Source organism: Conger conger, chromosome 6, assembly GCF_963514075.1.
Source record: "Conger conger chromosome 6, fConCon1.1, whole genome shotgun sequence".
NCBI lineage: Eukaryota > Metazoa > Chordata > Actinopteri > Anguilliformes > Congridae > Conger > Conger conger.
In genome coordinates, this window is record NC_083765.1 from 32,866,332 (window position 1) to 32,890,703 (window position 24,372).

Here is a 24,372-nt window from a genome sequence, read left to right on the forward strand (position 1 = left end):
GTCCCTGCCATCCGCGCCGCGCTCACAATTTCAATGGACAAAAATCATTTTTGATACTTATCCCTAAACACGGAGGAGAATGTGAAAAAGGGCGACAATGCCCCGCAGGAAGCAGGACCAACCCAAGCGCCTGCCTTCGCGTAAGTCCATTTCTGGGTTTCTGAGATTTTTACGGCTCTTCTTGTGTTTTGCGCAGTAGTTTAGGGTTAAAGAGGTGAAACAGACAAAGACACGGAGTAGGTTAATTCTTCTTTTTTAGGTCTGTACTAGGCAGCCATGTTGGCGATCAGCAGCTCGCCAGTGAGTGCATTTAAGCTGTATCTTTAATACTAAATGATCAATAAAGGTCCCGTTCTCCTAAAGGTTGTGGTCAGTAAGCGTGTGTATCGGTCGTAAATGGCATTATGGCAGAGCCGTTTTCGCGATTCTGCCCGCGGAACTCTGGCTCTCTTGGAAGCAAAAGGGGAGGATCTGAGAATCTGGCCGCAATAAAATGAAGGGTCAGTCGGATCAGACAAGCCAGGCTAGACTCAGGCTTCCGTGCCCCAGCATTAGCACTGCAACTTATTTTCTCTCTTCGTATAACACATCTAGCTAACTTTCGTAAGATCAAACCCACGGAACGACATGCCATCCTATTCTTGTCCATAAATAATTTTCTGACTAAATCTACTATTTTAATCTCTGATAATTCGTCCACCCCTCCCAGATCAGAAGGGTTCGTGTCTGCATGCTGCCGGAGTCAAAGCCATGGTCGGTCACCTGAAGTTCACGGTTTTCCTTCCCTTCGCAGCCATTCATTGCAGACAGACTGCGATCAATAACGAGGACAAGAACGGAGATATGGAGTTTTTCTTATTTTCCAATTTCCGCACGATATAACCAATTATATTCGGTGCGTCTTAGATGTAAATTAAAGAGCTATCAATCGATATTTTTGTTCATTTGACCCTACGTATCCAGGATGTTTAGATTGTGCTTTTATCGGGCAAATAATAACGTGCAATTGCTCACTTTCCCCGCTAGAGGATCCACTAGGTAGAATATTGAAATATTTATCAAAGACTTAACTGTCGCAATTTTTGTGTAAAAGCAGAACACGGACGACGATGAACAAGTAGACCTGGTTGCCAGCACAAGGGTGTTATGAAAATGATCTGAATGCAATGCAGTGAATAGTAAGCGACTGTGGTGCTGTGCGGACGTTGCAGTGATCTGTAGTGCAGGGTTCAACAGCTGCAGCTGTTGGATTTGCAGGGGTTAGCCGTTCAGCCAACACACTGTGATATTTTGCACAGCTCATACTGTACGGTCTCGGGAAAGCTTAAGGAGTCAGTTTTGCGATGTGTAGGGTCATTATAGGTTAAGGCAAATCAAGGAGAAGCTCTTCTCAGCCTGGTTATACAGATAGAATATCCATTGATTGATGAATCATATCCGACCACGGATGCCCTCAGAATCCAAGAAAATTTAAATTGTGAGTCTGGATGAAAGTTGAAACATGTTCTAACACAGGGAATCATATCATGAATTGTATTTTCACAAGAATACAAAAGCATATTTTCTTTGTTTGTTTTTACATCTTCTATTATTCTATTATATATAAGTATATTATTATATGACATAACATCTTGTCTTAGTATGCTAGTTTGTCTCATTTAATTGTTTTATTTTCCTCAATGTCACTTTTGTGAAACTAACATGAAAGGGGTATGGTGTAACTATATGCATTAGGGGAACACTGAGTGAGACTGTATCTCAGTTCAGCAATAGGTGGGACAGTCTCAGTGTAATACAGAGTGTTACAGTGCAGTTTGACGTGAGAAGTAGTGTGATTTGGCATCTCTGTAAGTGTGTTACTGGGTTCTCACAGTGGCCCTGGGTGTCACATTGTTATAAAGAGTGTGATGTGACTGGATTGCTTTAGCAAAACAGAGTGTATGTGGGTATTCTTACCCCAGTGTGTTACACCAGTGTGAGTGGGTATTCTAAGTGTAACAGTGTGAGTGGGTATTCTAAGTGTAACAGTGTGAGTGGGTATTCTAAGTGTAACAGTGTGAGTGGGTATTCTCAGTGTAACAGTGTGGGTGGGTATTCAAAGTGTAGCAGTGTGAGTGGGTATTCTTAGTGTAACACAGTGTGAGTGGGTATTCTAAGTGTAACAGTGTGAGTGGGTATTCTTAGTGTAACACAGTGTAAGTGGGTATTCTCAGTGTAACAGTGTGAGTGGGTATTCTCAGTGTAACAGTGTGAGTGGGTATTCTCAGTGTAACAGTGTGGGTGGGTATTCTTAGTGTAGCAGTGTGAGTGGGTATTCTTAGTGTAACACAGTGTGAGTGGGTATTCTAAGTGTAACAGTGTGAGTGGGTATTCTTAGTGTAACACAGTGTAAGTGGGTATTCTCAGTGTAACAGTGTGAGTGGGTATTCTCAGTGTAACAGTGTGAGTGGGCATTATCAGTGTAACAGTGTGAGTGGGTATTCTCAGTGTAACAGTGTGAGTGGGTATTCTCAGTGTAACAGTGTGGGTGGGTATTCAAAGTGTAGCAGTGTGAGTGGGTATTCTTAGTGTAACACAGTGTAAGTGGGTATTCTCAGTGTAACAGTGTGAGTGGGTATTCTCAGTGTAACAGTGTGAGTGGGTATTCTCAGTGTAACAGTGTGGGTGGGTATTCAAAGTGTAGCAGTGTGAGTGGGTATTCTTAGTGTAACACAGTGTGAGTGGGTATTCTAAGTGTAACAGTGTGAGTGGGTATTCTTAGTGTAACACAGTGTAAGTGGGTATTCTCAGTGTAACAGTGTGAGTGGGTATTCTCAGTGTAACAGTGTGAGTGGGCATTATCAGTGTAACAGTGTGAGTGGGTGTTCTCAGTGTAACAGTGTGAGTGGGTGTTCTCAGTGTAACAGTGTGAGTGGGTATTATCAGTGTAACAGTGTGAGTGGGTATTCTCAGTGTAACAGTGTGAGTGGGTGTTCTCAGTGTAACAGTGTGAGTGGGTATTCTCAGTGTAACAGTGTGAGTGGGTATTCTCAGTGTAACAGTGTGAGTGGGTATTCTCAGTGTAACAGTGTGAGTGGGTATTATCAGTGTAACAGTGTGAGTGGGTGTTCTCAGTGTAGCAGTGTGAGTGGGTGTTCTCAGTGTAACAGTGTGAGTGGGTATTCTCAGTGTAACAGTGTGAGTGGGTATTCTCAGTGTAACAGTGTGAGTAGGTATTCTCAGTGTAACAGTGTGAGTGGGTATTCTAAGTGTAACAGTGTGAGTGGGTATTCTCAGTGTAACACAGTGTGAGAGGGTATTCTCAGTGTAACAGTATGAGTGGGTATTCTCAGTGTAACACAGTGTGAGTGGGTGTTCTCAGTGTAACAGTGTGAGTGGGTATTCTCAGTTTGTGAGCAGGTACTGTATCTCAGTTTTGCTGATCCTTTACCCCTGGGTCTTGATAACAATCTTGGCCAGTCCAGGGCTCGAAAATATTGGATGTTGGGTGAAGTTAAATTTGGAGCCTTTTGGCATTCCCAATTTGTGCTGAAACTCTGCCAGGACCTGACCTGCTCCTGTCTCTCAGTGTCTAGTGAATGGATCTGGCATGTCTAGTGATGATCAGGCTTTTATGTAGAAATGAATCAAAGAAAAGGAGGAAACCCCTGATGTGAACATGACTGATCGGGCGCCAAAGCCAAAATCAACACTGTGTAGGCCAGGGCAGCCTAACCATGTTCCTGGAGATCTACCATCCTGTAGCTGTACATTTGAACCCTAATTTGGCACACCTGATTCTACTAATTAGTGGCTCAATGTGATCTGGAGCTGTTGAATGAGGTGTGCTCTGTTAGGATTGGAGTGAAACCCTCCAGGATGGTAGATCTCCAGGAACAGGGTTGGTCAGCCCTGCTCTAGCTGTTGAATGAGGTGTGCTTTGTTAGGGCTGGAGTGAAACCCTCCAGGACGGTGGATCTCCAGGAACAGGATTGGGAAGCCCTGGTGTAGGCTTCTGTATCATTAAGTGAAAATAGACTAATGTTCTAAAAAAAAAGAATAAAAGGAATACATTATTATTATAAATGTAGCTTTGGTTTGCACCTACCACACAGTTCAAAACAAGTTCTTGGACCTGCCAAAAACACATGGCATGAGTTTGAACTTAGGCTGATGTAATGGTGGTTGTGTGAGGAAGGGCCTAAAATATCTTCTTAGCAGAGTGGGAGTGTTGTTGCCCACTACTGCCAGTTTGGAACGTTATCTGTGGGGTGCGGGAGGGATGAAATCACAGCACTTCCTGGGCAGAGAGCAACTGTCCTGCGGCAACCTCCTCCCACCACAAACCCAGGTGTCCTGTCTGCATATCAGATAATGCATTTAGCGGCAGCGCTGGCCATTTGGACTTGAGCGTTAGTACAGTACGAAGTATAAAGCTGGAGAATGGTGTTGGCGAGGTGCACATCCCTGGGCATTGACAGCTCTCAGAGCAAGGTGTATGAGCCGAGTGCAGGGGGGTTGGCGATGGACAATACATAGTTTTGAAGGTAAACTCACACTCGTCATCTCAGGAAAAGCTGTGGTCGACATACTCTTGAGTTTTCCCTGACACCAATTTGCAGGTGAGTCGTTGAGGTGATGTTGACATGTGTTAAACATTGTGCTTGTGGGGATGATGTTGTACTCTGTTGGGAGACATTGAAACCTTGGAGGGGAGATTCATTTTATAATTGCTCAGTTTCTGTTGTCGCACTTGGTTTTTGGCACACTGACGATGGCTTGATGCCGAAACTCATTTGTGTCACTTGCTCTCTATCCTAATACATTTAATTAAGCATAATAAACTTTTTAGCCTGTTTGCGAAGTGCCGACACCAATCTCAATGTGCCTAAAGCTTCCGAGCTCTTGATTTTAGAACAGTGTGTAACAGCCAATCGCCTGCTGAGAAATCATTGCTAAGCCACGATACTCTTAGTACTCTATGTTAGTGTAATGTCTATTCTTGTGAACAGCAGAAACAGACTTTCTGCAATGAATATCTGGAGCCAGCAAAGGCATGGGAAGGGCTTATAATCATGTCAGGGGAGTCTTGGCTAGAATGATTCATCGATGGCATTTTCAGATGGCAGCGCACATTCATGTTGCAGCTTCATTAATCTTGTGGACATTTGGGTGAAGGGACAGTTGCATATGTGTTTATTGTTTCTTCTGAAGGTTCCTCTAGGTTAGTACAAATTGTCCTGAATTGTCCTGATTAGTACTGAAACCCACTGAAAACCTCTTTTGGCATGCTCAGCAGATTGTTTTGGTAAGGCTGGGGGTTTGTCCACCTCCTACAGGCTAAGAGTAGGAGGTTTTCTGGCCATACTTGTCAGACATTGTTCATGTGTAAAGGCTCAAAATGGAGCAAGACCTTACTTGAAGCTGGTGATGGCAGGGCACTCCAGGAAAGAGCACTTTATAATGTGAAGCTAATACTGTGATGTTTCAACAGTGCTGCCAGATCCTTCATCATTCATCATTCATCATTCATCACTTCATCATTCTTCACCAGAATCCCAGAATTAGTCTCCTAAAACCATGATACAGGTCATGCCTGTAAGAGCCAATGTTTGAGTCCAAACCTACTTACCTTAAGAACTAATGACAATGACAAGGCTCTCAGTAAAACGGTGTCTGAATTCTGTCCTCCTGGGCCAAACGGGAATGTAATTGCAGTCGTTACATCATAGTCTAATTGTTCAGGGACTGATAACCTGGTCGTGACAGAACTGATAAAACAATTGGTGCATAACCTGAATCTGACACAACTGGCAGACAGTTGGATGTTATGCATCTAATTTCATTATTTCCGTAGATTCAGTTTTTACATGTAATTCTGTGCTTTTCGAGAAAAAAAAAAGATGGATGCCAGGTTAGATGTTCTAGAACAGGGGTCGGCAACCCTGGTCTTGGAGAGCCGCAGGGTGTGCTGGCTTTCGTCTCCACCTTAAAATAAGCAACCGATTCAGACCCAAGAATCCAGGTGAGGTAGGTTAATCAACGGCTTTCATTGATCAATTAATGCCAAGTAACAATGAAAGCCAGCACACCCTACGGCTCTCCAGGACCAGGGTTGCCGACCCCTGTTCTAGATGGAGAATGTAAATTACAGATCTCATGTTATGCTGTGGATTTAGCAGCCTCAGTTAAAGCAATCCAACAGTGACCACCAGTGATAATCATGACCAATCACAGTAATGTTGAATCCCAATGCATATCTTAATAATAATGTGTATTACTTAATTTTTATGTTGTTCAGCGTGAGTGACTTTGCCTCAGTCTTGGTCAGTTTGGTGGTCATGGTCTCGGTCAATTCAAGAAGTTTCTATCCCAAATGGTTGAGAAGTCCAAATCCTGACCATTTTCAACCGTTTCAGCACAGGGAAATTCAGATATATTTCGGTCTTGACTGATGCCGCTCAGGTCAGTCTCTGTCCTATCAAAATCGAGTCACTCCCAGTCTGACTAATTCCAGTGAGTCAAAGTCTTGATCAGCTTCCGATAATCTGCATTGACCAATTGCAGCCAGTCCCTGTCTTGACAAATCCTGATGAGAATCTCAGTTCTGACCCATCCTAAGAAGGGTGACAGGTGCTGTCGAGGTCCGTTATTCCAGTAGTTTATGAAGTTGCCTTTTTCAGGTGACTGGGCATCCAATCAGGCGTGACTGCGGTGAGCCTGGTGACTTACAGTGCCAGAGAGCTCCCCTGTCTCTCGCAGACATTTCTTCCTCTCTATCAGTTATGCTGTGTGAAGCCAGACACATTTTGACATGGGTCGCATTCAGTAACACTTGTGCCGAAAGCTAGCACATCTTTTTATGTTGCTGAGGTAACCAACAAGGCGATATCTCACATCCATTCATTAGATTATTCATTAGATGCCATTAGACAAAGTTATTTGTGTTTGATAATTTTATTGGATTAAGATGTGTGCATAGTTACATTTCCCAGAATCCTTTTGATTCTGTTCCATTTTTAAAACCTCTCAGATACATTTTCAACATCAACAGCAATATATCCTCTTATCCATTCAACCAGGAAAGGGCTCCGTTAAACTGTGCTTTATGTTATGTTCTCATTTGTACATGCTGTGCATTGCACACCTTTTAATTGTAGTGGAAGTGTATACTGTTATGGGTAGTAGTTATAGCTTCATTATTCTTGTTATTGGTATAGGCTGAGAACACCCATAGTTGATTTCTGTCGTGATACTGAGTGCTTTTTGAAAGACAGAAACTTATTTTTTCATTAAAATACATTTATCTCTACATTCTTCTATTTTACAGCACCCAAAGATGACACATTTTTCATTAGGGGCATAAACAATAATTAGGCTGTGCTGAATGAAAGGGGAAAAGAATGCTTAATTGAACTTTTTCTATTTTATATGGCACATTAAAAATGAAATAGAAATTTAAATCCATAAATCCATATAGAACAGATTTTTATGAAACAAAAAAAAAATATGACATTTTCTTTACAGTGACAATGCAAATTGTTCAGTGGTTATGCATGGAGTATACTCCATTTTGTTAACAACTTCCTGAATTAATACTTAGATTTAGTGTTGGTGTGTCTGTTTGTATATGTATGGTGCAGTCCAGTATTTGGACAGTGTTTTTCTGTTTATTTGGCTCTGTACTCCCAACACATTGGATTTGGAATGAAACAATGGGGTTAAATATGAGGTTAGCATGCAGACTGCCACCTTTAATTTGAGGGTATTTACATCCATATTGGAATTACATCCCTTTTCATACACAGTACCCCCATTTCAGGGGACCAAAAATAATTAGACAGTTGGCTTTTGACTTTCCAATTAGCCTGGTGTATTCAATTGGAAGTGATTGAATACATCTGACTAATCAGAAACAGCTGAAAAGCCAACTGTCCGATTACTTTTGGTCCCCTAAAATGGGGAGAATGTGTATGAGTATAAAAGGGATGTAATTCCTATACAGATCACCCAATATGGATGTAATACCCTCAAATTAAAGGTGACAGTCTGCACTTTAACCTCATATTCATTGTTTAATTTCACATCCAATGTGCTGGAATTAACTTTTTAATTTATTAAAAAATTTTGTTCTCTTCAAATAGAAAGCAAAAATAAACCGGGGTGTCAATGCCTGTACATGTGTGAAGAGGAATGCAATGCGGTCGTGGGTGAGGTGTCTCATTCTCCCCCAGAAACACTTCCTCCTGTTACAGCTCTGGCTGCCGGCCTGAAGAGCCCACAAACGGTCGAGGTCGAGCTCAAAATACACAGATGGTAACGTGTAATACATTTCAATACCACATACCTCCCATTATATATAGCACTGTCCTCGCTGAGAGAGAGGCTGTCTCTCTCCGGTCCCGGCAGAGCGCCTGGTGCTCTGACCTGCCGTCTCCGCAGGCAGACTTCGCCCGGTGACGGCTGCTACAGTGCAGAACGCCTGGACCACTTCAGGAAGGTCTGCAGCCGCCAGAAAAACTTCTCAATGAGCAACAGGAAAGTAATAATAATGCCGTAGTAAAATATTGGCCAGGGCTTCTTGGAAAAAGATTTTTATCTCAGTGCAAATCACCCAAATAATTAAAGGATACATAAAATTGTTTGCCAAAAGCAGCAATGGTCAGATGCCTAGTTTCATTGGTTGGACACTCTGCAGTTAACTGCCTGGAAGTGAACTGATGAGATATGATTGACTTCTCACAACTTGCTGACGGAGAGATAAAATTAACCTTAATTAATTTCCTTAAATGTTTACAAAGCTAAATGCTGAAACTTCATATTGTACTTTCAGACTTCACCTCCATAGCTTTGTGAAATGTGAATAAAGAGTTGTGGGTAAGTGCATGGGGGCATACAGTGGTGAAAAGCTTGGGTAAAGGTTGGGCAGGTGTTTGTAAAGCTTTAAATTGGCCCTTACCTTCCTGTCTGCCTGGTGGTAAGGTCACTGGTGGACTTTTGATAAGGATTGTTTGTACAGAAATGTAATTGGGATTATGGGAAACTATGATGTTGATTATTTTTATTTACTACTAGTATACACCTATGACCGAACATATATCATTTAGTTATATATGGCCATAACTAAAATCCCCACATGGCAATGTGCATTTAAGAGTGAATTGTCACACTTTTTGAATAAAAATATATATATATGCAAAACAATTCATTCACTGCTCTAACTGTAGGAGTAGGGGTCAGAGCAGAATCACAGTAAGCAAGTCTGTGAAGGGGAATTGGATAAAGACAGCAGCATCAGTTAAAAATAGATTAGAAGACATATTATCCATATGGAGGTTGGTCATTAACTTTACAGTCCGCTGTCAATATTGCAGCTAGTTTAGTTACAGATGAAATGGCCCAAGCAAAAGCGCAGCATATTTAGCAATCGTACATTTTGGACTTGGAAGCTGACGCTGCCCAAAGCTTCATGGTGATTGTAAAAAATGTCCCAGCTTGATATGCTTTCATGATGCTTTAAATTTATTCTTGATTTCTAAATTGTTAAAACTCACTCGGGTCCACTCAAGCCCCCCATTTCTGCACCAGCATGCCACCCACCCCTCCCCCCACCTCAACTTTGCCCTAAACACCCTATCAGAGTAGTGAAAGACGGAGAGATTTTATAGCTCTTGGAGATGAGAATGTGAGTGGTACCTATTCTACCCACACACTGCACATCTGAGGTGGGTACATCCACACAATGCGCTCAGTCAGCTGTGGCACCTCTCTATTTTGTTTGGTAATTTTGTGTATGTTTTAATGTGTTTCTTACTGGGGAGCTACAGAGGCCACCACACCATCCCAAGATGATTATCTGTCACCATATTGTTTAATGAAGAATGAGCACGCAGAATCACATAAAAACATATCTGGACAGTTCAGCATCAAATGCAAATAAATGTAAGCGGGGGCAGTCAGCCCTGATGTTCTTAGACATTTTAATACGTCAGCAGACCTGCTCCAATGTGTGGGCCCTCTGAGAGAGAATGAGTGCAGGCAAGATTCACTGCAGTTTATTTATTCATCAGTAAACAAAAATCTCATAAACATCCAACCAGCCCATGTCTGTTAAAACAGATTTGCGGTGACAGATTAGCTCTGGGATCAAGCTACTTCACACAAAACAAAGGAACAGAAAGGAAGAAATGAACACTTCACAGATTGATGTCCCTGCTAACGTGTGAGAAAGGCACAATTTATAACCCTGAATTTATTCAGCTGGATATATTTAGTTTTTTTTTTTTCTGTCTTTCTTTCTTCAAGGAAGGAAGATCCTCAGAGAATCCCAATTAATGCAATTAGCGTGCTGATCTGTTAGTCGTCTGTGAAAAGGTGCCGGGTGGACACATCTATTGCGCCATATTGTCCGCTCAGATTTAATAAGGAAGCCTGACCACGGGCTAGCTCATTAGCATAGCCTGGAGCACTGTGGCCCCTGCCAGGGCCAAGCTGGACACTTAATTAACGCTACCGCCCGCACTCCGCTCGCTAACTCTTCCCCCGTCCACAAGCCGCCGGGGCTGCTGGGATACGCGGCCCTGGCGTCGTCAGTTGGCCCGGTGAAACCTTTGAAAAGCATGTTCTGTTGAGTAGGAGCCCGTGACCTTTTCTCTCTCTGGATGTGCTGACAGTGGGGTAAGGGACTCGGAATGGGCGGCTCCGCTTGTTCCCCGGCCCCTCTGTGATTTCTTTCTCATTTTTTTCTCGGCCTAAATGTCTCCCTTGCCCACTGGTGTTTGGTTTTATTGCTTAACAGTCTCTCCTGCTGTCAGCTGTCAGACTACAGAATCTCTTGATGCGTTATGACGTGATGCAGAATCTCTGCCTACAGGCGAGGCGTTTAGGGTCTGAAAGTCAGAATTTCCTATTAATTGGCTGGAAAAAAAATATCTGGGAAAAATCCCAGCTCTGCCTTCGGGGTCAGAGCGGGCAGTTTCACGGCTGAGCGAAGGCAAGCGCAGCCCACGATGCGTCGGCGGGAAGACCCGGCGCGAATCACATGACCGCTGACCTGTGGAGGAACCCTTGCCCTCGGAGCTGAGGTCACTGTGCCTGATGGGCCTGCTCAAATCTGTCTGACTGCGCGGCTGTCTGGCCAGAGTTAGCCAGAGTCCTGGCACAAAGGACCTGTACGTCTCTGCTGCTAAACAACAACCACACTCAGTCCTCTACGTCCTCACTGGCTATGCCTATAATCATTTTTAGTGTGTCTGTGTCTGTCTCCGTGTGTATCTGTTTGTTTGTTTTTGTTCTGAAATGAAATGTTAATTGCCACGTTTGAGGTTAAACCTAAAGTGGGAATTGTCTTCATGCAGGTGATGGAGTGTCGTACAGACGCTCACCTTTGCCGCTAGCCGTGGCGGGAGTGTCTGCTTGCATGGGCCAATCTCAGTCCAGGTCAGGATTAGCGTTGCTTGCCTGAGACAGCCGTGGCCGGAGGCATTATGCTTTTTGGTTGTCCATCCATTGTCTGTCTGTCCTGTTCTTGTGAACACAATATCTCAGGAACACATTGAGGGAATTTCCTCAGATTTGGCACAAAGCTCCAACTCAAGGATGAACTGATTATATTTTGATGGTCAAAGGTCAAGGTCACTGTGACCTCACATCATATTTATGAACACAATATTTCAGGGACACCTTGAGGAAATTTCTTCAAATTTGGCACAAATGTCCACTTGGGCTCAAGGATGAACTGCTTAGATTTTGGTTGTCAAAGGTATAGGTGACCTCACAAAATATGTTTTTGGCCGTAACTCAAGAATTTATATGCTAATAATGACACAATTTCACACAAATGTCTAATAGGATAAAATGATGAAGTGATGACCAAAAGGTCAACTTCACTGTGACATTTGTTTGCTTACCACTGTAGCTGAGAATCTTCTTTTGAGTTTATATTTTAGAGTTCGTATCAAACACTTTTTGTTTGAATATTCTTCAATTGTTGTTGGTTTGACAGAAACAAATGATCGTGCAAATCAAATAAATTCATACATCCATCCATCCATCCATTATCTTAACCTGCTTATCCCGAACAGGGTCTTAGGGGGGCTGGAGCCTATCCCAGCATACATTGGGCGAAGGGCAGGAATACACCCTGGACAGGTCGCCAGTCCATTGCAGGGCACACTCACCATTCACTCACACACTCATACCCACGGGCAATTTAGACTCTCCAATCAGCGTAACCTGCATGTCTTTGGACTGTGGGAGGAAACCGGAGTATCCGGAGGAAACCCACGCGAACACGGGGAGAACATGCAAACTCCACACAGAGAGGCCCCGGCCGACTGGGATTCGAACCCAGGACCTCCTTGCTGTGAGGCGGCAGTGCTACTAAATTCATACAATGTTGTCGAAACATGCAATTTTATTCAAAAATTTCAATAATCAAATATTTTTCTTGGTCTTATCATTCCACTACTCTAATTCTTTAATGAAATGGATAAAAACAATACAAATACATTAAGCTCTACTTGTTGTGGATTCGTGAAGTTTAGAAGTTTGTTATTGCTGGACAGACAGGGATGTTGGCCAAGGCATGCAACCGCGAGGCTGTTATTTTTCTCTAGTTAATTAGGTTATGATGACCGTAAATATATATTTATCCTTACTGACACATAATGTCAAACATATAGGCTAATATATGGCTGAATGTAAAGATAATGCTTCAGCTAATCTGTTAAAAGATTTCCATCTCATATTTCATTATTTAATATTTAAGTAATTTATTGAAATCAGCGTATGTAGGCAGGGGTATGTGTGTGTGTGTGTGTGTGTGTGTTTGTATTTGTGTGTGGCTGTGCACTTTTCTTACAAGAAGTGAATGCTGCTTATCACTCCTCCCTTTAACAGACACAGGAAATAATATAATAATTTGCCCCTTTAATCTTTGCTCTGTCCCAGTTCTGCTAGCTGAGACCCACACAGTCACATCTCTGATCTTCTTTTGTCTGTCAGCTGAGGTATTTGCCTCCATTGCACTGCTCGGGGATGTAGTGTAGCTTCCAGATCCTGGATATACACACTGAGGAGCTGTTGCTGTTTTCCAGTGTTAGCGGTTAGCGGTAACAGATCTGAAACACTCAACATCCTGCAGCTGTTTGTATTCTCCCAGCATAAACACACAAACACACTTGGATACATCTCACACACACATACGAACGCACACACATTAGCTGACACACACATTCACATGCATCACAAACACACGCACACTCATTAGCTCACACATTATTATCAGAGATCACACACTGAGGCAGATGAAAGGAACAGAACACTTGTGGTCCCTCCCAGAAAGGCTCTAGCAGCTGAAGGGTCATATCTGTGTCTGAAGATGTATTGAACTGTGTACATGATTATGAATATTTGTGGTATTGGAATTTTGACTGTTGGTATATGGCAAGGGATGTATTTTGTCATATGTTTTCTGTTGTGTTGTACATGTCATGACCATTGTGTGGTTTGTATGGTATCTGTGCCCTTACTTTATGACCGGACAAACAACACTCTGAGCTGCTGTAAGGTTTGCCGTAGGGTGAGCTGTGTCTTGAGTGTGTGGTCAGAGTACGGTCAGGCTGTCGTAACAGCGAACGGGGATAATGGCCAGGTGTGCAGTGACCGTGATGATCCCTGCGGGTCACTGAGGTGCGGTCGCCTAGCAACCAGCCGTTCCCTCAGTGTAAACAGAGAGCGGCCTACAGGGGTCACACAAGGGTCGCTGAGGCAAAGGCCTCCATCGCATGCAAGCGAGAGGGAGGAGAGTGAGTTCACGTACCGGGGGTTTCATGGTTTTTTTTCAGAGAGCTGTAGAACAGTTTTAATGCTGTGTTTTGGTACTTTGTTCGAAATTTGGGTTCAGTGTAAAAAAAACGGACACAGTAATGGAAGCAGAAAAATCTGATGTACAGTTTGTCCAAAGAGCAAGATCTCTATGGTACCTCTCTATGTTAACATCTCTATGGTACCTCTTTTCCAGAGTGGATTCACACTTATCAGCAATATTCGCTTTCTTTGTTCACCCTCCTCTGGCAAGCTGTAATGTTTTGCTTATGAATATTGAAACATGAAGTGTATATTAATGATCCTTGCTGACCTTAACCCTCTCCTCATTGGCTCCCTGGTGGTATCTACCAGCTCATGAATATTAATGTTCTTCTGTAACCTCCATTACCCTAATCTTTGCTGCCTATCCTCCCAGGAGAGCCCGTCACCATGGTAACCCCTTTACTAAACTCCTTCAGATCCTGGGAATAATATAGTTAAAATGAAGACTGTACTCTACTGTAGCCTTGTCATGCCAGGGAAATGTGCGGTTTCCTCTCCAAAACAGGGAATTTTTTTAATAGACTGTGTATCTCCGGTCGTATTTGGCAGAGGCACTCGCAAAAAAATACACCTGTTGAAACTTGAGCAGCGTTAGATGGTACTCGGTTCAAGGTCTGTTTGTTCTATCAGGCTGCGGTTCTAATTGTGTTCAGCTGTGCTTTCCTGGTACACTGGCTTCCTGTTAGCTGGCAGTTCGGAGGATAGGGCCAAAGGAAGCTTGCCCGTAAACTGTGGGCCCAGCTTACTGGAGGGTTGCCTGCGCAATGGAGGTCAGCGCAATGCTTCAGACCCAAGGGGGACCTGCAGTCACGACACTTATTCAGCCAGGGGAAGGATCTCAAAATGTAGCATTCCGGTTTAGTTTCATTTTTTGGTTTCAGATTTCCAATGTTGGATGTTAGAGTGCTTTTCAGGCCACAGGTTTACAGTGCCTTTTACTAACACAATTAAACCGTTGTGCAGTGTCTATTGGGTTTTGTGTACCCTGAGAGGTGTTCTGTGCTGTTGTGTTGCAGATGTTGATGGAGTTGATGAGGCCGTGGCCAAGGGGCCGGCAGCGAAGGAAGACGGTTGGTTTGGGAACGCCTCGGACACGCCCTCCGAGTCCTCGTACGGGGATGAGGCCCCGCTAGAGCAGGACGTGTCGGGTGAGAGCTCGGCCGGCTGCCCCACACCTGTTCCTCGGGCCTCCCTGGACCTCCTGGGGCTGGAAAGGGAGACCTTGAGGGCAGGACCTGTCTCCTCCCAGGACACGTTCTCCTCCATGGTGTCCTCACTGTTTGGGGATGCCTCCCAGGCGCTGGGCTCCCCGATGAGCAGTAACCTGCGGCGCCTCCTGGAGGCCGGGGAGCTTGCGGCCCAGGGGAGGGGAGGAGCCTCACCCAACCTGCCCCTGGCCCTCTCCCCGTCCACCAATCATGCGCAGCAGCAGCTCAGCGCTCTCGCCCGCAAGCTGGCCGGCTCTGGCCAATCCGCCACGCCCTCCCCCGGGTCCGTCAAGCAGGAAGCGGGCAGGCGCCTCAGCCCGGCGGCAGATGCCAACGGCAGCCCGGCGTGGGCGGGGTCTTTGGAAGCGTGGCCTCCTGGCGGCTGTTCCGCCCCCACCAGCCTGTCGCCGGACTCGGCCATCCTCAAGCTGAAGGCGGCGGCCAACGCTGTGCTGCAGGACAAGGGTGCGGCCATGACACTGTCCTCCTCCTCTTCCTCCTCTTCCTCCTGCTCCTCCTCCGTCTCCTCTATGGCCACCGAGGAGGCGGGCCGCTTTGACGCCTTCGCCTCCCCCTTCAGCACGCAGTCGGCCAGCTCCACGCTGGCGGCCCTCTCCAAGAAGGTGAGCGAGAGGGGCCTGCCCGGGGCCCAGCCTGAGGCCCCTCAGGGAACCTTCCTCTCGCTGGTCTCCATGACGTCCTCGGCCGCGCTCCTGAAGGAGGTGGCAGCTCGCGCGGCCGGCTGCCTCCTGTCTGATAAGAAGGAGCCGTCGATGGTTCTGGGACCTCGGGAGGACGTCAAACCCCTGCCAGACAAGAACCAGAACCACACCTTGGACCTGCTGTCTGTGCCCACGACCCCAAAGGGCAAGTCCAAAGCCAGCAGCCAGGGAGGTAATTTCCGTATGTGTGCAGTGGACTCTAAGCAAACATTAACACTTTGTTTTTCTCTGTCCATGTTGTCGTTTAGTGCAGGTGTCTGCAACCTGGTTTTCATTCTTCCCCACTAATCAGGATTCATATCTGGGTGACCAGGTGATTTAAATCTCTGGCAAATCAGTGGCGTTAAATGATTCATTAGCCATCATATAGAAAAGACAACCAGCAGTACTACTAGCCTTGAGGGTTGCTGAGTTTAAAGGAAAATAAAGGACCAGGATTATAGACCACCGGTTTATTAATTGTGATCAAAGTGAAATTAGATCCTTCTCTCATGCAATCTCCTGTAAGCAGTAATCCAGCAATGTAATGCCTCAGTACAGCGGGTCGTACCAACAAGTGTTCCTGCATATTTTAATTCCACAAAGCTGTCTGTTTTATCACAGCTGCTGAGATTTAGAGCCTAGAATCCTGTCACCTCGAATAAAGCAGATTTGCAGAATTACATAGCATGAGGTATGTTTGCAGATCGATAATCGTCTTTCTCCCTCTGGCGTACCTTCACCAAGGCACATTCAGTTCAGACCTTTCTATTTCTGTTCGAAAAATCTTGCACTGCACTGCGTCCTTTTACACCCAAGGTCATGTTCCACCTTGTTTTTAATGGTGTTTGCACTTACAATATTTTTTTTAAATATTGAACCCTCTACTGTACTTCCTGAATGGTATTACTGTAAAGCTGTCACTCTTCATAATCTGACAGTTGAAGTTAAAATTGTGCTTTAGATATTTGGACATTTTAAGAGGATAGTAAATCCTCTTAAAATGAAAATCAACTGACAGGTCATAATTAGTCTTTTCAATTAAGTTTCATTAAATTCTATTTTATTAGGATATATATACTTTTTTTTTTTTTTTCAAAGCACCCAGGCCTGAGACCCCCTCAGAGCAAGCCTAGGGTGACAGTGGCAAGGAAAAACTCCCTGACTAACAGGAAGAGACCTTGAGCAGATCACAGCTCAGAGGGGGAGCCTATCTGCTTTTGGCCTGCACTGGCCAAACAGTGAGTTTAACAGTAGTGTTATATGTAATATATAAATAAATTAAATACAATTCATAAATTAAATCAACAATTATACAAATAAATAATGCAAATAAGACTAATATAGATGATAAATCCGGGAAAGTCCGCTTCTTGGCAGAAGTAGCATGTTAGCTATAGCCAGGGTCAGGTTCTGGTGCTTGAGCTACAGCTCCAGGCCAGAGCCCGGAGCAGGGGGAGGAGGGCAAAAATAAGACAATGATTAGTGGATGGTAAGTGGCAAAAATTTAAAAAGAGAAGCAGGACAGCAGAAAAGGGGGGAAAGAGGTGCCTGTGTGCAATAAGGGAAAAGCGGAATGACACTATGGCAGCATAACTAGGGGACAAGAGGTAAGGGACGAGAACAGACATGAGGGCAACCCTAAGGCGATCAACACCAGACCACAGCTAGATCCACTCAACACAGAGGGTCCATGTAATGATGTAGTGACAGCAAAGACCACTTAGTCCACTAGAGACTCTATGATTCATGCCAACACCAAGCCGTATCAACTAAAGGATTTACTATATAGGTCAGATCTATGCCTAGACTTAGTAGAGATAGTCTGCTCTGCGAATTTCAGTGGGTCAATCGGGTTCTTAGGATAGGGAGGGGCGAGCCCATTTAAACCTTAAATGTGAGGAGGAGTACTTTGAAACCTATGCTAAATTTAATGGGATGAGATGAGAGGAGGTAGTTTCTAGTTAAAATATGAGCAGCTGCATTTTGAATGAGCTGTATGGGCTTTAAGGAGGCATTTGCACATCCTGACGAGAGGGCATTACAATAATCAAATCTGGACGAACTTTTCAGCATCATGTAATTTTGGCTATATTCCTGAAGTGAAAGAAAGCAATCTTTGAAGTTTTTTATATCCATTTCAAAAGATAGCTCAGGATCAAAAGTGACACCAAGGTTTTTGATAACTGCACTCGAAGCCACAGAGGTTTGAAAAATATACAAAACAGGAAAGATCCAAGGTAGAGCAGTAGTAGCAACAGCAGCGACACACATCTCATTCAAGCATGAAGTCACAGCAACAGGAAGTCCATCAGTCAGTCAGTGTTCAGAGCATGGACGTGCTGTATATATTTGAATCTTAAATTAGATCAGGTCTCTTTTATTCAGTATATTTTTCCCCCTGTTAATATGATTTTGTACAGAGTAATAACTGGCATAGTGTACCAAATGCAATATGTGGATAGCTGCGTTTCAGTTAACCCCTTCTTTAGTAACGCTGACCTGACCCCAGGAGGGGTTTGGATTGGGTGCCCATGGATTGCTGAGGTCAGAGGTCACTGTGGGGGTCAGGCAGTGCAGTGTCTCTACGTCAATGCACAAACCTCTGGGATGTGGCCTCCACTAGGTCAGGGTCACTACCAAGAGCCTCGAACAGGGCCAGTTGGAGTGCGTACAGACATCCGAGTCCCGTGCATATCTTTCTCCTGATTCCAGGGCGCACATAGTGAGCGCGGTCGAAGGGCCAGGCTGTGAGCATGCTCCCCCATTTCCTCACAGATTGTGCCATAGCTTGTTTGTCTGCTCCTCCATTGTCACTCACTGAGAAGACAAGCTAGCCTATTGTTACATTTCTCCTTTCTCCATTGCAATGACGGTGTACAAGCCTTTGACTGTAATCCTCCATTCTCTCTCACAGACAATGGCTTAGCCTGAGAGTGCTCATTTCTATTCTCCCTCACAGAGACAATGCCTGTTTGTGTGTTCCTCCATTCGCTCACAGTAGCAATGTGTTAGCCTGTTAGCATGTGACTTCTTGCCAGCCCCTAGGGCATTTGTTCATTGCAATGAGGCCACAGGTGCTGGTTTATTGTTGCAAATACTGAAGATTGTCTTCTCATAACCCCCAGGTCAATAAGTAGCTTAACATTCCATTTCACCAAACTCCCATGTCCACATTTTATTAGGAACACGGTATTGAATGCTAGTTAAGCAGTACTAATTTGTCAGTGTAGGTTCTTGGTAAATGGCCTGATCAGTAATGGAAACAATAACCATGACCATGATGATATAGAATGTTGAAATGGTATTCTATTTAAATTACTCAGAGCAATAGTCTTGATAGAGTGTAAACCTAAAATAAACGCCAGTCTGTGCTATAAGAGGTATGCGTCACCTGTGACTGAGTAAAGTTTAAAAAGAGGCATATGAGATACAAGAGACATTCAGACAAAGGTATATGAGAGCCACGCCACAGGTGTCTCTGCCATGAGAATATTGAGAGAATATGGGAAAGAGGGCAGGTCTCTCTATTGAGAGAATATGGGAAAGAGGGTAGGTCTCTCTATTGAGAGAATATGGGAAAGACGGTAGGTCTCTCTATTGAGAGAATATGGGAAAGAGGGTAGGTCTCTCTATTGAGAGAATATGGGGAAGAGAGCAGGTCACTCTAGAGAGAGGATAAGGGAGAGATACAGCATGTCTCTAGAGGGGATATGAGAGTGACAGCAAGCCATGCTATTGAGGGGATATGACATGGCAAGAACAAGTCTCTCTAGTGAGGAGATATGAGAGGGAGTACATGTCTCTAGTGAGGAGATATGAGAGATATAGCAGGTCTGTCGTGAGTTGGTATATGAGGGATTCAGCAGGTCTGTCTGCAGTAAGTTGTGGGATACAGCAGGTGTGTAGAGTAGATATGAGTCATATAGCACAGCCGGTTTCCCAGCATTGAGAGAACTATGAGAGAGACACACTGAGTTTCGTTCTCTCTGATCTCTCCCAGGGTCTCCCGATGACGGAGTAAAGCCTTTCCAGTGCCCGGTGTGTGGCCTGGTCATTAAGAGGAAGAGCTACTGGAAGAGACACATGGTGATCCACACCGGCGTCAAGAGCCACCAGTGCCCTCTCTGCCCCTTCCGCTGCGCCCGCAAAGACAATCTCAAGTCCCACATGAAGGTAACTCAAGCTCCTGCCCCCTAGTGCCAGCACTGGGTCCTGTGATAGTGAAAGGGGCAGCTAATGCACAAACAACTACCCTGCAGGTCCACCAGACATCCCACTATAGTGAATAAAATGGCCCTGAATCGGGGTGTATCGTGACATAGCCTGCCGAGGACTGTCCACATGCAAAACTCTGCCTCTCTCACTCTCCATTCTTCCTGTGTACCTACACCAGGGATCATCAAATATGGCCCTCAAATTCAAATCTAGTCCTGGTTTTCTGTTCTCCCTGGTAATTAACAATTAATGCTACTGCATTACGTCTTCACTACTGACTCCCAGATAAAGGGAGGGTGTTAGACCAGCAGTCCACAGCCCTCGAAGATCATGATTTGATGATCTCTGCTCTACATTGTCCTGTCATATAAAACTGAAAACACTGGACAGGAAAGCTAAAAAAAGACATTTGAATCTCCTACCTTGCTGCTCTACCATGGTCACCCAGTAGTGTGATGGTAAAGTGGGTCTCTCCCCCCACAGGTCCACCAGCACCAGGACCGCGGAGAGACATTCCATTGTGAGCAGTGCCCCTTCACCTCCTCCCGCCACTTCAGCCTCAAACTGCACATGCGCTGCCACCAGCACTGTCCCACCAGGGTGAAGGACGAGGTCACCACGGACACCGAGGACGAGGGCGGGGCGTCGTCACGGGGCGCTTCAGGGGGGCGGGGCTCTCCCCTCGATCCGGACGATCCCCGGCTCCTGCCATCGCCTGGGGAGGCCCCAAACCACGCCCACATCAAGGAGGAGCCCCTGGAACAAGAGGTGTCGACTCTCTCACCCTTCTCCCTGCACAGGGAGCGGCCAGCTAGCGTCGCCAGCTCCCCTGTCCCTCCTGCTGCCTCCCTCTTCATCCCCAACATGACCGCCAAGACCGCTACTGACCTGCTTATTAAGCTTTCAGGTATGGCCCCAACCTCACATCTTACCTCACTGTTACCATGGTGTACAGACACTGCCCCACCCTAACACCTTACCTCACTGTTACCATGCAGCACAGACACTGCCCACCCTCACACCTTACCCCACTGTTACCATGGTGTACAGACACTACCCCACCTCACACCTTACCTCACTGTTACCATAGTGTACAGACACTGTCCCAGCCTAACACATTACCTCATCCCTACCATGGTGTATAGAGGTGTTAGAGACACAGTGTTATTCCTCAGCTTGGGCAGTCACGGTGAGGCAGAGCCACGATGAGTGTATTCAGCTGCTGTAGTCTGTCCAGTACCTGTGTAGGTACACAATGTAAACAGGGTTCATCAGGAGGGTGAGGGTTGGACTTGCTCTCCTTCACTTGCTGCCGCGTAATTAGATTGAGATCTCAGAGGAGGAAGGGAAAAAAAGCAGAACATTCGATTAATTAAAAACGCATGCATAATTCATAATTAAAAATGAATTCTTAATTAGAAATGATTAGCGAGCCCGCCTGACCCCGCTAGGATGCATAGACGCAAGGTCGGCGCGGTAGCCTCTCGTCAGCCTGGACTGCGCCTTCGGAGGCTCGGCGCCCCCTGGTGGCAGCTGTCCTTCAGTCTCAGACAGACAGGAGGGACAGGTCAGGAGGGAGAGAGTCCCCGGGAAGCGACACACCGCCTACTCTCAGAGCAGAGCCTGGCCAACTGTCAGGGTGTGAATTGCTCTGCTTTGCACCAGTATGACAGTTGGAAATGAGATGAGAGGAGGAGAAACAGATTTGTACTCTGATTTTTATGTGAAAATAATCCTGTAGTTGAAAACAGATAAAATCTCAAGTCCCAAAGAAAGTGGAAGGGCCCCCCCTTGCCTGTCAGTCACTGGTTTGGTTAGACCTGGGTTTGGTGGTGTAGTCATGTGGTCCAGTAGAATGTATGGAGTTTGTGTCTCCATATGGTTGCACTGCAGACTGTACAATCTATGTCGGTTCAAGCCTTCTGCATGCAGCGACACAATTATTTCCACGGGGATGTGTGTGTTTGTGGGGGTGGTGGTCAGGGGGAGGGGGAGAGGGAGAGAGGGAGAGAGACGTGAGATGAGAATTCTCTCACTGACACCTGTGACCCAATAGGAGTGCCACTTTGGGGTGCCCCCGCTCCCCACCACCCACCCAACTGCCATCCTCCTGGGGTTAAACTACTTACCTTTGATCTCCAAGAGAGCCCCTCCCCCACGGACATGGCTGCCAGCCGTCCAGTGATCCTCAGGTCATGTACTCAGATGAAAGCTGAAAGCTATCAAACACTTTGAAATTCCTGGCCAGCTCTCACCGAGTAGACACCCACAGCATCCTCTAGGGCAGTCCAATTTGAGTAACGACAGAATGCTTGGCTGGGTTCCTCAAAAGGTACCAGTGAAAGCACTGTTAGACGTGATAATGCGTTCAGGTATTTAATATCTACCCTACATGATCCTTAGTTCAGAACATGACACGTAGCTTGTAAGTGCGAAATGAAATAACAGTGCATTATTTTAAGTAAATGGAGTTGGGCAGAAATGCCGTTTCCATAGATGTGGTGCTCAGATTAACATTTAACAGTTTGTCAGAGGAGTAACATGCGTTTCTACATCCTCAATTTAATTTTGGTAAAGTCCTGAGAGTTGTATTTTAAAAAAAAGGTACAGAAACCTGGGGTGTTGAGGTCACTTGGAGTTTTATCTTAAAGTCTCCACACTTTCTATAAACCATTATGTTCTAGTGCTCAATGGTTCAATTTAGTACACACCGAGCACTGGGATTTTTGGGAAGAGAATCATGGTCATTTCTCTTTTTATGTATTTTTATATATTTTGTATCCATTTTGTACATTTATTGAGTTCTGGTGATTCACATGATTGGTGGTGGTTTTCATCAATACATCAGTCACTTAAAAAAAAATAAAACAGTATTCTAAATTCATGCTGCATCACACAATTTCTAAACCAATCTCGTACAGAGCACGCATTAAATCACATAGTTCAAGGACTAGGCACGTCATGACAGGAGCAATGACCCCTTCACCTCTGTTTTCCTGTGGCATTGTGTGCGATTTTCTATTACCCGTGAAGATCAGTGTGCTTCTATTCCTGGAGCAGGGAAGCAAATGCAGAGAACACGCACCAGCATCATGCACGCTAATCCAGCTATAATGCAATCGCACAGTGGACGGCTAATTGTGCTTATATTCCACAGGTGCTAGCCTAGTCCTGTCTGACAAACCCTTCAGGTACTGTGTATTGATACTTCTTGTGTTTTAATTTAAATAATATTAACTATTAACATGGTCTCTATGGTGTAGAGTAGACGGTTAACACAGACTATGTTATGGTGTAGGCTGTTGTGTATTCATGTGGGACATCCCAACACGGTGACAACACAATTTGTTCAGCGATTGAAATGGCCACCTGAGCTGCGGCATAAACAGCGCGATGGCTGTTTTTGAAATGCGTCACATTTCAGACCCAGCCGCAAGAGCGTGAGATTGGCCTTCCGCATGCGAGCCATATGTCTGACGTCTGACACTCGAGAGCTGTGGAAAAGTTTCTGCCCTTATAATGAAAATCCCCCCGGATGAATAATTCAGCACCTGTGCAGCTGGGTTTGGGATGGAAATGCGTTCCGTTTCTGGTGACAATCCAAAGGTCAGGGGAGAGGTGCGGCTCTGTGTACCCGGTGCGTTTCCGTGGCGAGAGCGAGCGCGTGTCGCGCTCCGACGGGCGCCGCGTTCCCGCCTGATCCAACATGGCAGAACACGCTGTTAATTAGAGGACGTCTTTCCAGGTGCTGACCGGGTTACTGCCAGTGTGGCCTACTGCAGTCTGACAGCCTGACATTTCCAGCCGGTCACCTCAGACCGCTGTTCTAATATGAAGGTCATTCCCCTCCCCGCGCTCCGATATCGCCCTGCGGCCTGGCGCTGCCCGTCTCCTCTCACTCCGTTTGACGCATAGTACCATTAAAAATTTTAATACATGGGCACACTGGGGTAGAGATTTGACACAGAAACTCTATGGTGCAGACTGATGACATAGAAACTTTATGGTGTTGACCATTAACTCAGACACTCTATGGTGTAGACTGATGACTCCAAAACTCTATGATGTTGACAGTTACCACAACGGTGTATGATGTAAACTGATAACAGATAAGCTCTATGGTACACACTGCTACCACAGGAATTATCTGGTGCAGACTGATAACAGATAAACTCTATGGTGCACACTGCTAACACAGGAATTCTGTGGTGCAGACTGATGGGCACTCGTTGAGCACAGCGGGGGCAGCAGGAAGGCCAGGTGTGGAATAAATTGTTGCTGTGTCCACATCAGCCTGGATAGCGGTCAGCTCCAGGTAGATAACCTCTGTTATCTGCAGAGAGAGAGAGAGAGAGAGAGAGAGAGAGAGAGAGAAACACAAGCGACTGTTCTTT

General features: G+C 45.2%; 1 protein-coding gene across 2 annotated transcripts in view; it reads left to right on the forward strand.

Moving 5' to 3' along the window:
• The window catches only part of LOC133131154 (zinc finger protein 827-like), a 50,330-nt gene continuing 25,958 nt past the window's right edge, over positions 1-24,372 (forward strand). For both annotated transcript variants that reach the window (XM_061246340.1, XM_061246341.1), the window contains exons 1-4: positions 1-140; positions 14,868-15,953; positions 19,764-19,936; positions 20,462-20,885. In XM_061246340.1, coding sequence (XP_061102324.1) covers positions 98-140; positions 14,868-15,953; positions 19,764-19,936; positions 20,462-20,885 — 1,726 coding nt within the window. In that variant the 5' untranslated portion in view covers positions 1-97. The remainder of the gene's footprint in view (positions 141-14,867; positions 15,954-19,763; positions 19,937-20,461; positions 20,886-24,372) is intronic.